General features: G+C 35.5%; 3 protein-coding genes, 1 long non-coding RNA gene and 1 other non-coding gene across 5 annotated transcripts; 4 read left to right on the forward strand and 1 right to left on the reverse strand.

Annotated features, from left to right (window-relative positions):
* The first annotated feature begins 2475 nt into the window (after positions 1 to 2475).
* LOC104726211 (IAA-amino acid hydrolase ILR1-like 1) lies at positions 2476 to 4432 on the forward strand. The gene is made up of 5 exons (XM_010445013.3): positions 2476 to 2908; positions 3115 to 3240; positions 3334 to 3648; positions 3722 to 3844; positions 3931 to 4432. Exons 1-5 carry the CDS (start codon positions 2537 to 2539, stop codon positions 4327 to 4329), a joined length of 1335 nt encoding a protein of 444 aa, XP_010443315.1. The 5' UTR covers positions 2476 to 2536; the 3' UTR covers positions 4330 to 4432.
* Positions 4433 to 4520: 88 nt separating this feature from the next.
* On the reverse strand, positions 4521 to 5316 carry LOC104726209 (small ribosomal subunit protein eS30z/eS30y/eS30x). The gene is made up of 3 exons (XR_758019.3): positions 5178 to 5316; positions 4949 to 5086; positions 4521 to 4767 (listed from the first exon to the last, which is right to left on the reverse strand). It is a non-coding gene; the product is annotated as a small ribosomal subunit protein eS30z/eS30y/eS30x (long non-coding RNA).
* Positions 5317 to 5482: 166 nt separating this feature from the next.
* LOC104726208 (asparagine--tRNA ligase, cytoplasmic 1) lies at positions 5483 to 8145 on the forward strand. The gene is made up of 6 exons (XM_010445012.3): positions 5483 to 6253; positions 6391 to 6981; positions 7067 to 7323; positions 7414 to 7543; positions 7646 to 7704; positions 7812 to 8145. Exons 1-6 carry the CDS (start codon positions 5762 to 5764, stop codon positions 7993 to 7995), a joined length of 1713 nt encoding a protein of 570 aa, XP_010443314.1. The 5' UTR covers positions 5483 to 5761; the 3' UTR covers positions 7996 to 8145.
* A 134-nt stretch (positions 8146 to 8279) lies between these two features.
* On the forward strand, positions 8280 to 8361 carry TRNAS-CGA (transfer RNA serine (anticodon CGA)). The gene has a single exon. It is a non-coding gene; the product is annotated as a tRNA-Ser (tRNA).
* Positions 8362 to 9347: 986 nt separating this feature from the next.
* LOC104728941 (putative FBD-associated F-box protein At5g56700) lies at positions 9348 to 11039 on the forward strand. Its single transcript, XM_019232539.2, has 3 exons — positions 9348 to 10419; positions 10513 to 10650; positions 10738 to 11039. The coding sequence occupies exons 1-3, from the start codon at positions 9568 to 9570 to the stop codon at positions 10948 to 10950; spliced, it is 1203 nt and encodes a 400-aa protein (XP_019088084.2). The 5' UTR covers positions 9348 to 9567; the 3' UTR covers positions 10951 to 11039.
* The last annotated feature ends 2807 nt before the right edge of the window (positions 11040 to 13846 follow it).

Consider the following 13846-nt stretch of genomic DNA (forward strand, 5'->3'; position numbering starts at 1 on the left):
CTGATTTATACTTGGATTTTCAGTTTTATTATAACTGATTTATTTTTAGTTTTTTTTTTTCAATTTAGACTTTAGGTATTTAATTATTATATTCTTAGAATCTAAAATATTATGTATATAATAAAGTAGGATTACCTTCTAAAACTTTGTTTCTGAGTTTAACATATGGCACATCTGGAGCTGACACCTGTATTGGAAAAAAACTTTACTTTTCATTTTGCAAATTTTTTTATAATCCACCAATTTCTAAATAAAAACCAAAATTGATTATATGAGAATAAATAATTTAGTTAAAACTTTTACCCAAGTGTATTTATACAAAATGAAAATAACACATTAACACAATCTTTTTTTTGGTTCAACGAACACAAACAAATAGAATTATCTTCTAATACTTTATTTTCTAAGCTTAACACGTGACACATCTAGAGCTTACACCTGTCCTGGAATTTTTTTTTACTTCTCATTTTTGCAAAAACAATTTTTTTCTCAATCCACCAATTTCTAAATAAAAACTAAAATTAATTATATTAGAATAGATAATTTAGTTAAAGCTTGTACCCAAGTGTATTTATGCAAAAAGAGAATAAATCATTACCAAAATCTTATTTTTGTTTTTGTTCAACAAACACAAACAAGTAGACTTAGCTTCTAACACTTTATTTTCTGAGCTTAACACGTGGCACATATGGAGCTCACACCTGTCCTGAAAAAAAAAATTACTTCTCTTTTTTGCAAAAACAATTTTTCTCTTAATCCACCAATTTCTAAACAAAAAAACTAAAACTAATTATATTAGAAGAGATAATTTTGTTAAAGCTTTTATCGGGTGTATTTATTTAAAAAGAAAATGAAACATTAACACATGTTTTTTTTTGTCAAACGAGCACAAATTAAAAAAAAAAAGAATTCTAAAGTTATATTAGAATTTCTTTCATTCCTTTGACTGTTGTAAATAAAAAATATACATAATTTGGTTTGCTTTAATAGAAGATTATTTTCCTTAAACTCTAAATTAGTTTGACTTAATAAAAAGTTGATGTGTTTCACATATATGTATGTCTACAATAGCCCTTGGGATTACGAGGACAAAATTGAATTCACAATCATGCCAGGAAATTTTTTCATATGTACCATCTACCGACAACAGCTACAAACTGATACAATTAAACTAGATGCATTAAAAAAAATTATAATATTTGCCAAAACAATATACAACACATAAAATACTAAAAATATATAACAACTAATAATTCCATTATCAAGTAAGATAAACAAAAATAATAATTACAGTCAATATTAAAAACCATAACACAAACAAATTTTATAAACAAAAAACAAAACACACTAGGTTTTGAAGGGTCAAATTGATTACAAAATATATTCAATTGCACTAGTAGAATAAGAGCAAAACCAAATTTAATAATAGAATAGTAACATGTTTGTTTTTTGCTCTGTAATCAAAACTGAATGCTTAAATTAGACACTAGGTTTTGAAGTGTCAAATTGATTACAAAATAATAACACTTAAATATATAAATATTATTAACAACACAAAAGAAATCAACGGTAAAATTAAAATTTAATACAAAGAATACTGACAATTAAATTGGGAAATAATTACAGTAACAAATAATCACATTCTTCTATAAATAAGTATACCAAATGCATGACAAAAAGATAACAAATTACTCAGAAATTAAATCTTATTTCAGCAATAAAACTCAAATGGATTACATAAAGACAACCACACAACAACTCCTACTCAAAATCAAACGATAATATCGACAAGAAAGCAACATGAACTATACAATCCCTTTTTCGAAAGGCCACATACTACAACCAAATGATACACATTAATACGAAAATTTAAGTTTTGGTTTCGATCCAAATTTTTTGTGATATCGACCGCCGGAGATCTCAGGTTTGTTTAATCAATAATTTAACAGATTGATAAAAACATATATTTTCTCATTTGGAGTGGACAACCTCCAACTACCTAACTTTTTTTCGAAATCGAAGATCACAATCCAAATACTACAAGGAAACTTGATGTAAAGTGGTAAAAAGACATGAAAATATTAAACTATCTTGCAATCACAAATTTCACCATGAATCTATTGTAACATGGTTTTACATCACAAAACAATATGTCCTAATTGTATAATAGAGATAGTATATGCTTTATATATTTTTAAATTCAATAAAACAAAGATGAATAATAATATAATTTATTAATTATTGTAATGGGTTATTAATTATTAATTATTTAAAATATTAATGTTAAAATAAAACAAAATAAATCCGTGCAACACACCGAACTTCACCTAGTTTTGGATATGTGTCACAAGAAGATTACAAAATCGGACCTACGAGAAGAAAAAAAAAGAAAAAATAAATCAAAGAAGAAGGACCTTGTGATGGTAAACTTAGGCCCTTTCCATCATCAAAATGGGCTTTGTAGCCCATTAATGAACTCACTTCAGTGCGCATCAGTTAATTCTGGAGTGTTTGTTGTCATCTTCCTTTTTCATCCATGGCTCTGAATAATTTTGTTGTGCTCTTCTTCAGTTTGACTTTACAACTCCTCTTCCTTTTACTTGGTGTTTCATCGGAATCACCATGGATCACCGCCGGAGATGTAACTCAAGTCCCGAAGAAGTACCTCGAATTAGCCAAGAGTCCGGAGTTCTTCGATCGGATGGTGAGTATCAGAAGGAAAATTCACGAGAATCCTGAGCTTGGTTACAAGGAATTCGAAACCAGTAAACTCATTAGGTCGGAGCTTGACCTTATCGGAGTTAAGTATCGGTATCCCGTAGCTATCACCGGTGTTATTGGTTATATCGGTTCTGGAGAACCACCGTTCGTTGCTCTGAGAGCTGATATGGATGCTTTGCCTATTCAGGTGTAGTTACCAAATTCCCAGAAATCTCATAGAACTTACATCGATTCGATACATTTAGGTCTTTGATTTTTACTCTTTTAGTTAGAAACTTTATGGAATTAGATTAAACTGGTTGCTTGATCATAGGTTTGATTACACATACACCAATACCACTTTCTTAGGTAATGAAAGGTTATAACATTGTTTGATTTGATTCTTGGACTTAGGAAGCTGTTGAGTGGGAGCATAAGAGCAAAAATCCTGGGAAAATGCACGCTTGTGGACACGATGGTCATGTTGCTATGCTTCTTGGTGCTGCTAAGATTCTTCAAGAACATCGCCGCGATTTGCAGGTCTCTATGCATTTCCTGCATTTGCACCCTTTTAAGATACTTTCATGAGTAACATTGGCCTAATAAATTAATTTCTTTGTTTTTTTGGGTTAGGGAACTGTGGTGCTTATCTTTCAGCCAGCTGAGGAAGGTTTGCGAGGAGCTAAAAAGATGATAGAAGAAGGAGCGTTGAAGAACGTCGAAGCTATTTTTGGGATACATCTTACCAACCGAGTTCCCTTTGGCAAAGCCGCTTTACGTGCAGGTCCCTTGCTGGCTGGAGCTGGATTCTTTGAGGCTGTAATCAGTGGGAAAGGAGGTCATGCTGCCATCCCTCAGCATACGATAGATCCTGTTGTTGCAGCTTCAAGCATTGTCCTCAGTCTTCAACACCTGGTTTCACGTGAAACTGATCCTTGGGATTCAAAGGTTTCATTTTCTTACTCTTTGATCTCATACCTGGTCTTGGTTTTCTAGAACTCATTTGTGTGTTCCTCTTCAGGTGGTCACAGTGTCTAAGGTTCATGGTGGCAATGCGTTCAATGTCATCCCTGATTCAATTACCATAGGAGGAACTCTTCGAGCCTTTACCGGGTTTAGTCAGCTTCAACAGAGAATCAAAGAGGTGGATCCATGATTGTGCCTTTTAAGATTTTCGCGGTATTGTGCTTTACCATAGAACCAATCCCCGGTTTCAACTTTTGATTCTAGGTGATTACCAAGCAAGCAACAGTCCATCTGTGCAATGCATCTGTGAATCTAATACCAAATGGCAAAGAACCGTTACCACCAACAGTGAACGACATGGACTTATACAAGCAATTCAAGAAGGTAGTCGGAGACTTGTTGGGTCAAGAAGCTGTTCAGGAAGCACAACCGTTGATGGGATCAGAGGACTTCTCAAAGTTTGCAGAAGTAATCCCTGGCCATTTCTCCTTCCTGGGAATGCAAGATGAGACCAAAGGGTATGCGTCATCTCATTCACCACTCTATAGAATTAACGAGGATGTGCTTCCGTATGGTGCTGCAATCCATGCATCGATGGCTGTACAGTACCTCAAAGAGAAAGCTTCGAAAGGTTCTGTCACAGGCTTCCATGACGAACTCTGAATTTGTCTATAGCTTGTTCTAGACTTGTTTACTCCTCAGTTATTGGGTGTTTCATATTTCTAAGTAATAGCACACTCCACGGAAATGAATGTTATTTGCAAAATTCTTGTCAGACTATTTGTCGCATAATTCGATTTCAATTATAAGAAGTCATAGCAGAGGCATATGAAATCCAAAGATGACCAAAACAATAACTAAAAAAACTGTATTTCATAGCATAGAATCAAAACATAACAGTTCAGTACCAAAAGAAATTAAACGAAGAAGAACAAAGATTCCCAAAGTTACAAAATAGACTTTTCCAGGTTCTCTACTAAAACATACAAGTTCAGTGAGAGACAAAAGATTCACGAAAGCATCTCTTTCAAATTTTTCAAGCTTCTCTACCAATCTATTTCTCAGAAGAGTTAGGTCCTCTCTTCTTTCCGAAACCAACAACTGCACAAATCAATTAACAAAGTGTAAATGATTTGTTTTACAAAATGATAGCTTCATTGGTTCAAACAAAGCATTTCTAAAGAAATTACCAATTCCGCAAAGCAATTATCAGCTAAATTACGCAACAATGCAAGAGTCTTAATCCAATAAAAGAGTAAAGTATCGAGATCGGGAAAATTACCGGCGGTGACGAAACGGCGGTTGTGCTGCATACGCTTGTGAGCACGACCTCTGGGCTTCTTCTTCTTATCTTGCTTGGCAACCTTGGGTGTTTGTCCTCTAACCTTACCGGCACGAGCCAAAGAACCGTGAACCTTTCCTGTAAATCATTAACAAAAAAACACTCACCGTCAAACAGATCCCGCAGAAGAAGAAGAAAAAAAAATGAATAAGCTTGCGAAGGATCTTACCCATGATTAATTTGCTTTTCTTCTCTTTGTTCTTCCGTTACCGACGGCTGCAAGAAGCTGAAACGAGTGAGTGCGTAAGCTCAGAAATTAGGGTTTCTTTTAGATAACGAATGTGTAATTTATATATTCCTTTGACGTTGATCTATTGGGCCTTTTATTAAGCCGATATATAGTGGGCCTATTAAGCCCATTAACAACACAAGTTCGACAATCCATGAAAATTGTTATTAAAAAGTATAAACAAAATCACCCAAATTTTTTGGAAAATACATTTAAAAACTTTCCATTATGTTTTTGTAATAACTGTAATTTCACCTCGAATGAAAAAGGCAATAATTTAGATACGAAACAAAAAGAGTCAATCTTATTCGTTGGAATCTTTTGGTATTATTAAATTTATTCAATTTTAACCCTGCAGAATCCTCAAAATCCAACGATATATAATCGAAAGATCCAACGGTGATTCTCACATCTCAATAACGAAGACTCTGAAACCTCCCTCCCTCTTCTCTTTTAGGGTTTTATTATCTCAAATCGCGACGCCTCCCAAAATTCTGTGCTTCAGATTCCGAAGATCAAAAACAATGGCTGATGAGATTGTGCCACCGGCGAACGAGTTAGCCGCCGTTGCATTGGGTAACGATGGACCCACGGTGAAGAACGCGGAATTTTCTAACCGTGTTCTGATTAAATCGATTCTGGGTCGACCAGACGGCGGAGCTGATCTCGCCGGTCAAAAGGTTCGAATCGGCGGTTGGGTTAAAACCGGAAGGGAGCAAGGGAAAGGGGCTTTTGCTTTCCTTGCGGTGAACGATGGATCTTGTCCAGCGAATCTTCAGGTTATGGTTGGTTCGTCTCTTTATGATCTCTCTAAGTTGGTTGCGACGGGAACTTGTGTGACTGTTGAGGGAGTTTTGAAGTTACCTCCGGAAGGTAAGGATAAGCAGATGATTGAGCTTAGCGTTGAGAAGGTGATTGATGTGGGAACGGTGGAGGCTAAGTATCCGCTTCCTAAGACTAAGTTGACTCTTGAGTTTCTCAGAGATATGCTTCATCTTCGTCCCAGGACTAACTCGGTAAATACTTCTTACTTCTTTCACTGAGATTGATTCAAACTTGTTTTTAATGCTCTCTATGTTTGATTGTATCACTGAATAAGTTAGACTTGTGAGTTTATATTGTGTGCTTATGGTGGTATTTGTTGTGATTTCAGATCTCAGCAATTGCAAGAATCCGTAATGCGCTTGCTTTCGCCACACACAGTTTCTTCCAAGAACATAGCTTCCTTTACGTCCACACTCCTATCATCACAACAAGTGACTGTGAAGGTGCTGGTGAAATGTTCCAAGTAACAACCTTGATCAACCACACTGAGCAGGTTGAGAAGGATCTCATTGTTAACCCTCCACCCACCGAGGCTGATGTTGAAGCGGCGAGGCTTATCGTTAAGGAGAAAGGTGCAGCTGTAGCGCAACTGAAAGCTGCCGATGCAAGCAAGCAAGAAATTAAAGCTTCTGTTGATGAACTTACTATAGCAAAGGCGAATTTAGCTCAAGTTGAAGAAAGGTCAAAGCTTAAGCCTGGACTACCTAAAAAAGATGGAAAAGTTGATTACTCCAATGATTTCTTTAGCCGTCAAGCTTTCTTGACAGTTTCTGGTCAATTACAAGTGGAGACCTATGCTTGCGCTCTGAGCAGTGTGTATACGTTTGGCCCTACTTTCCGGGCAGAGAACTCTCACACTACAAGGCATCTAGCTGAGTTCTGGATGGTTGAGCCTGAAATTGCTTTTGCAGATCTACAGGTATTATACATATGGTATTCTTTTGTCACTTCTTGATCACAATATAGTTGCAGTATCTTAGAAACCTTCTTTGAAATTTGTGTAGGACGACATGAACTGCGCAGAAGCTTATGTGAGATACATGTGCAAGTGGTTGCTCGAGAAGTGTTACGATGACATGGAACTTATGGCTAAGAACTTCGACCAGGGATGCATTGAGAGGCTACAATTGGTAGCCTCAACCCCGTTTGGGCGTATAACATACACGGAAGCAATAGAGTTACTTGAGAGAGCTGTAGCTGAAGGAAGGAAATTTGATAACAAAGTGGATTGGGGAGTCGACTTGGCCTCAGAGCATGAAAGGTTTGTATAATCCTTAATAAAAACCATTCCTCAACTTTTTAAACACTTGCAAGAAATGGTTGCTAACCAAACATGTCTTCGCACTTACAGATACTTGACAGAGGTTGTGTTTCAAAAGCCAATTATTGTCTATAACTACCCGAAAGGAATCAAAGCTTTTTACATGAGACTTAACGATGATGGAAAGACAGTTGCTGCTATGGATGTCCTCGTTCCAAAGGTAATAATAAAACTCACCGTCTTCTTATAGTGCCATTCAATCATTGAGGAAAACACACATCAACTGGCTATTTTGGTTATCTGTTTTCTTTGTATGAATTAGGTTGGAGAACTCATTGGTGGAAGCCAAAGGGAAGAACGATATGATGTCATCACACAGAGGTGTGTGAAAGTGAAACCAATAATTCAAATATTTGGCTCCTCTATTTTTGGTTTCTTCTGTGATCGTTTATGAAGCAAAATCTGTTTTTTGTTTTTGTTTTTTACAGGATCAAGGAGATGGGTCTACCAATTGAACCATATCAGTGGTACATTGACTTGCGCCGTTATGGAACAGTGAAGCATTGTGGATTTGGACTTGGCTTCGAACGCATGATTCTGTTCGCTACAGGAATTGATAACATCAGAGACGTTATTCCTTTCCCTAGGTATCCTGGAAAAGCTGATCTCTGATTCTTCTCTAGACATCTCTACAAACACAATTTCGTTTTTTATTAACTGGTCTGGTTTTGAAAACCGACACGGTTTAGTTTATACTTTAAGTTGGTTAAATGAAAATTGTATGGTTTTTTGACTTTTGATTTTACTGGTTTTGTTCGATTATCCCGATTCACCGAATTCAGTTAATACCACAAACTCTCTATTAATAATTGGACAAAACTATGCTGATAACAATTGGAAACCGAAATTTTTTCAATTTGAAGTTTTAGAATTAGATAATAAGAAAGAGAACAGAAGTCAAGATGTCCGAGTGGTTAAGGAGACAGACTCGAAATCTGTTGGGCTTTGCCTCCGCAGGTTCGAATCCTGCTGTTGACGTCCTTCTTTTATATGTTCATTTTTACCTCAAAAAGTCAAAAGCGAGATCAACAGAGTAACGAACAAAGAAAAAGATATCGATTGATGAGCAATTGCATTAAAAGAGTAGTAAACTTTGAAAATATAGATTCTAGTATTCTACCGGCAAGATTCTTTTTTAAGGGATTCCAATCCTGCATCTACATAAGTGTTTCACATGCTGGGTTTAGGGGACACTTCTTTGTTCCTGCTTTAGGTCCATAAACTGCAGCTACAAATTTTGTATCCCCTGAAAACAAAATGCAATTACCCAGTTGAAAATCCCCTGAAACATGGAGATTGACAAAAAAATTGTACATGGAGTTCCTCCATCTTCTGTCCATCTCCATTGCAGCAAATTAATTACTCTCTAGCTCCTCTCTTAAACCCTGATACGGGTCTGGTTAATATTAACGGGTCAGTTTAATTCAATCATAAGTCTAAACAGTGGCAGAGCTAGGAATTCAATTCATCAGGGTCAAAATATAATTTAAGAGGTCAATTGTGTTATTAATTTTTTTTATAGGGGTCAATTCTGCTATTTTATCAGGGTCTATTTGATTTTTTTCCTAAAAATTCAACTAAATTTAAAATTTCACCAGGATCAATTGACCAACATGCTTCTACCCTAGCTCCGCCCATGGGTCTAAGTAATGGAAGTCCTGCTCAAGCTAAGGTTCTGCTAGAGGCGTCGATATTTATAATCACATGATCTTCTAGGGTTTTGTCTCTTGTTGCTCGGTGTCGGTGTGGCATTGTTTGTATCTCACGGTATTCTTTTTTTCCTTCTTTAATATTTTTTTTTTCAGGTTCGGAAAGACCAAAGTATCGACGATTGTAAATACTCTATCTACTATCTTGGGTTTGTGATATGTTGTGACAGGATTGTTAAACCGGTTTGGTTCGCTAAACGGTTAACTCAGATTAGGGCTTCTATTTGTATGCCTTTGGCTAGTTACGATGAAATCAATCAGCAAAATCAACATAAACAATCTGCTTCAATCTCTCTTCTCTGTCTCATCATCATATCATCTTCACTTAAAACCATCAAATCCAGTCCTTCGATCGAAGCGATCCTTCTACCTCAGTGCCTTTTCTTAGATTAGTGAGATCCTAAGGCTGTATTTGCCTTTTCTCTTGGTGAGATCCTAGATTAGGGATTTTTATCCAACAAAACCCGTGAACAATATGTCGCAAATAAGTGAGTTGTCTGATGATTTGCTCGTTAAGATATTATTGTTCCTTCCAACAAAAGTTGCTGTCTCAACCAGTGTTTTGTCGAAACAATGGAAGTTTCTTTGGATGTGGTCGCCTAAACTTGATTTCGATGATTACAGAGATATTAATCATACAAAAAAGTCTTCACTTCTGATGTATCGTTATGAGAATCTGGCATTACACAGAGCGCCGATCCTAGAAAGCTTGGTCCTCAAGTTTCGTTTTAAATCCGAGAATATTAAACAGTGGGTTGGAATTGCAGTTTCTCGCCGAGTGCGCGAGCTAAGTATCAGCTATTTGTATGTATGGGATGTTAATTCTCAGGTATTACTGCCGTGTAGTTTGTATTCATGCACATCGCTCGTGACTTTGAAACTTGAAGGCAAAAACATTCTTGTGGATGTTCCTCCAACTGTTTGTCTCCCTTCCTTGAAAACTTTGCAACTTCTCCGTGTGACATACTCGAATGAAGATTCTCTTTCGCTGCTTTTATCCTACTGCCCTGTTCTTGAAGCTTTGAGTATTGACCGAGGCTATTATGACAATATGAGAGTTTTAGTTGTTGATGTACCCTCCTTGCGGTGTTTATCTTTAAATATAAACAGTGAATGTTCTTCTGATGATGGGTGTGTAATAGTTACCCCTTCTTTGAAGTCTTTCTATGTTGTTGATACTACAAGTAAATGCTCCTATTTGGTTGAGCCTATGCCTGATCTTGAAGAGGCAAATATCTTTGTTAAGCAAAACCCCGAGAAGCTTCTCGTATCAATCACATCTGTCAAACGTCTTTCATTACGAGTAGACTTCAACAGTAAGGAAGATGTAAGCTGTTTTCCATCTATGAAATTCCAAGTTTTCATCAATTGCATTGTATTTTACTTAACACTAAATCTGTAAGCGTTGTCACGTGTACAGCCCGGGTATGATGCTGGTATTGTCTTCAATCAGCTTGAACATCTGAAGCTATGTATAATCAACGATTATTGGTCCAAGTTACTTGTCCGGTTGCTCAAAGATTCATCTAAACTCCGAGTCCTCAATCTTGACGCTTCTGTAAGTTTTTATTGATATAAAATTTATTTTTATCAGTATGAAAGCGTATAGTTTACTAATCTTATCTATATCCTATTGTTGTCTCAGACTTATATACAATTTGGCAACGTTCAACGGAACATTAATTTCCACGAGTTGCCTAGTCTTGAAGGGAGCTCTGTTCCTAATTGTTTGTTGAAGAGTCTTGAAACTTTCGACTTTGTAGGGTACAAAGGAAGACAAGAAGAGAGAAATTTCTTGAGTATTATCTTAAATTATGCTCGTTGCTTAAACTTTCGATTATGGATTTTAAAAGTTTGATTTTGTTGTCCAAGAATTAGATATTCAACTGTAGATTTGGGACTTGCTTTCAAAAAAAACTATTGCCTTCTTATCATTTGGTTGATAAATTATATCGTCTTGTTTAACCTACAATTTGTATGTGTATGCCTTGCAAGTTGCGACACAAGTCTCTTTTCAAAGAAGAGAACCAAATCAGGTTTTTGGAACACCCGTCTCCTTATGCTCAAATATTGTCGTAAAATTCAAGTTTGGAAGCTTATAAGGTCACCTCATCTCGAGACTCAAATCGCACAGTCATGACTCTTATGCTTGTTAAAAAAGTTACAACTAAAACGATAATTTGATGTTGTCTTATCATAAGGAGTCAAATAGGTAACTTGACCCAACCCAAATCCGTCTAGGTTCCATAATTATGTAAACCGATCTGAGCAGGCATATGTGTATATGTGTGTATTTTCCTACTCATGACATCTTATAAAAATTTGAGAGAATTTCACCAGAAATACCATTTTCAAAACAAATTTTTTTGGGAAATGCCAGTTTTGTGTTTATTTTTCTAAACTGCCACTTTTTAATTATGTGTCATATAAACAAAAGACCAAACTACCCTCAAATTAAAAAAAAAGCAAGAAAGATGAGAGAAATGGGCGAATATTATGTGCGACTTCCAAAAGAGCATTAATGACACATTTCTCTTTCATTAGATCATCTCCAATGTGTTACTCTATTTTTTCCTCTAAAATAGAGCAACTCTAAAATAGAGCATTGTTTTCCTCCAATGTATTACTCTATTTTAGAGGTGAAAATAGAGTTAGTGTAAAAAAATATAGGTGAAAATAGAGTTGCTCTACATATAGTCATTTTCTCTATTTTAGAAGAAAATATAGAGTAGGGTTGGAACAAATGTTGCTCTATAATAGAGTTTTGACTCTAAAATAGAGTGAGGTTGGAGATGCCCTTAGGTTGTGTCTGTGTAGACAATGTTTAGGATATTATAACTACGAAAAATTATTGTCCATCCATAAAGTGGTAGACAATGGTAATGTGAGTTGCATTGTGAACAATTATTTTCTGTCTATCCGGTTATTGTAATACAATATAAAAACCTTGGACAATGATTTTTTATTCATACTTGAACAATAATCGTAACTGTTGACATTGTTGTCTATCAAACTAATCTTTTTGCACAAACCTTTTTTACTGCTCAAATTATAGTGATGGACCAAAATAGAGTACATTTAGGGGAACAAAATAGTAGGGTTTACATAATAAAATTCTGAAGATAGTTAGACAAAAATGCAAGGATGGACAACAGATAAACATGTCCACTGGAAGGACAACATGATCAGTGCATGCGCTGTCAGCAGACCTGCAATGTGTACAAAAAGGGTCAAACCAAATGGATATGGTCCACTTAATAGAATGAAAGATATGATAGTGGTGGACAAAAACCTTGCATGTTAAATCTCGTTCACCGAAACTGCAGAAAAGTAGTGTAGCCAATAAGATTTGTTAGCAATAGACACAAAAAGGTCAGACCAAACATATATGGTCCACTTAAGAGAACGAAGGACATAATAGTGGTGGACATAAAACTTGGTTATTAAATCTAGTCCACAGGAAATATTGACCAGGAGTGTGGAAACTTTTTTAATATTAGCAATGGTCACAATGGGTAAGACCAAACATATATGGTCTACTTAAGAAAATAAATGATATAATAGTGGTGGACAAAAATTTTCTTGTTGGATTTGGTCCACCAAAACTGCAGACCTACAGTGTGGACAATTTTTTTGTTAGCAATAGACACAAAAATATCAGAATAAATCTGTTTGGTCCACTTAAGACAACGAATGACATAATATATAGTGGTGGACAGAAACCTTGCCTGCTGGATCTGGTCCACCTGAACTGCAGACCTGCAGTGAGTACAATTTCTTTTGTTATACATGAACACAAATGGTTAGACCAAACATATATGATCCATAAACAGAACGAATGACATAATAATGGTGGAGAAAAACCTTGGTTGTTGGATATGGTCCACCATATCTGCATATAAAGAATTTCTCCATTATATGCGACCGACGGACTGAAACAAATAGAGTTTGGGAGAAAGAGATTCAGTTTGTATTGCAGTGCCGGCGATGGACTGAGAGAGCCTGAGATGGAGGAAGATTAAAAGTTGAGAAAGCCTGAGATGGAAGAAACGGAAAGGGTTAGAAGGAGGAGTTAGAGATTTGTCTTTCTGGAGAAATAATTGATGATTGAAAGAGATAAAGAAAGATATAATAGTCAATTCCAAAAAGAGAATTTTGCATTTATTATCTTATTGTATTATGTTTTATGTCAATTCCAAAAAGATAAAAAAGTAATTAGTTTTATGTTTCAAAAAAAAAAGATATAATAGTCTTTTGAGCATGGAGTTGTGGCAAGCGGGAAAAGGAATAGAAGAAAATGGCATTGGCCACAATGTTTGATACTGTTCATGGTAGTATTGATAAAATTCTCAAAATTTGATGTTTGCACACGCTACACTACAAAGCCGAAGAACTAAAAATATCAGATTCAACTCAATTCGATAAAAATTTGAGATTCTTAGTTGTCACATAACATACACAACACTGCTTAAGTTAATAAAACTACTCATTGATGTTGTTGTATTTGAATTAACCGTCAAAACACAAATGTACATGTCTTTTGTTGTTTCATCTCAATCTCATACTCCTCTCTCATATTTTCCTAAAATCAAACAAAAGTCAAAATAATTAGTCTAACGAAACCAGTAATCAGTAATCACATATGGCCAAAGAAGACTGATCAAGCTAACAAAAGAGACAAATTCAGTCATGATTAAATACCAAATATCTAGTAAGTGAGGTTCTTAACATATTTAAGAATAAAATTAAAAATA

This window comes from Camelina sativa, chromosome 11 (genome assembly GCF_030686135.1).
Source record: "Camelina sativa cultivar CO46 ecotype springtype chromosome 11, ASM3068613v1".
Taxonomy (NCBI): Eukaryota; Viridiplantae; Streptophyta; class Magnoliopsida; order Brassicales; family Brassicaceae; genus Camelina; species Camelina sativa.

Coding starts and splice junctions, on each gene's coding strand:
- LOC104726211 (XM_010445013.3), top strand. CDS start 2,537: ATGGCTCTGAATAATTTTGTTGTGCTCTTCTTCAGTTTGACTTTACAA. Junction 2,909..3,114: donor TGGATGCTTTGCCTATTCAG/GTGTAGTTACCA, acceptor TCTTGGACTTAG/GAAGCTGTTGAGTGGGAGCA. Junction 3,845..3,930: donor TTCAACAGAGAATCAAAGAG/GTGGATCCATGA, acceptor TTTTGATTCTAG/GTGATTACCAAGCAAGCAAC.
- LOC104726208 (XM_010445012.3), top strand. CDS start 5,762: ATGGCTGATGAGATTGTGCCACCGGCGAACGAGTTAGCCGCCGTTGCA. Junction 7,324..7,413: donor TTGGCCTCAGAGCATGAAAG/GTTTGTATAATC, acceptor TCGCACTTACAG/ATACTTGACAGAGGTTGTGT. Junction 7,544..7,645: donor TGGATGTCCTCGTTCCAAAG/GTAATAATAAAA, acceptor TGTATGAATTAG/GTTGGAGAACTCATTGGTGG.
- LOC104728941 (XM_019232539.2), top strand. CDS start 9,568: ATGTCGCAAATAAGTGAGTTGTCTGATGATTTGCTCGTTAAGATATTA. Junction 10,420..10,512: donor ACTTCAACAGTAAGGAAGAT/GTAAGCTGTTTT, acceptor TCACGTGTACAG/CCCGGGTATGATGCTGGTAT. Junction 10,651..10,737: donor TCCTCAATCTTGACGCTTCT/GTAAGTTTTTAT, acceptor TTGTTGTCTCAG/ACTTATATACAATTTGGCAA.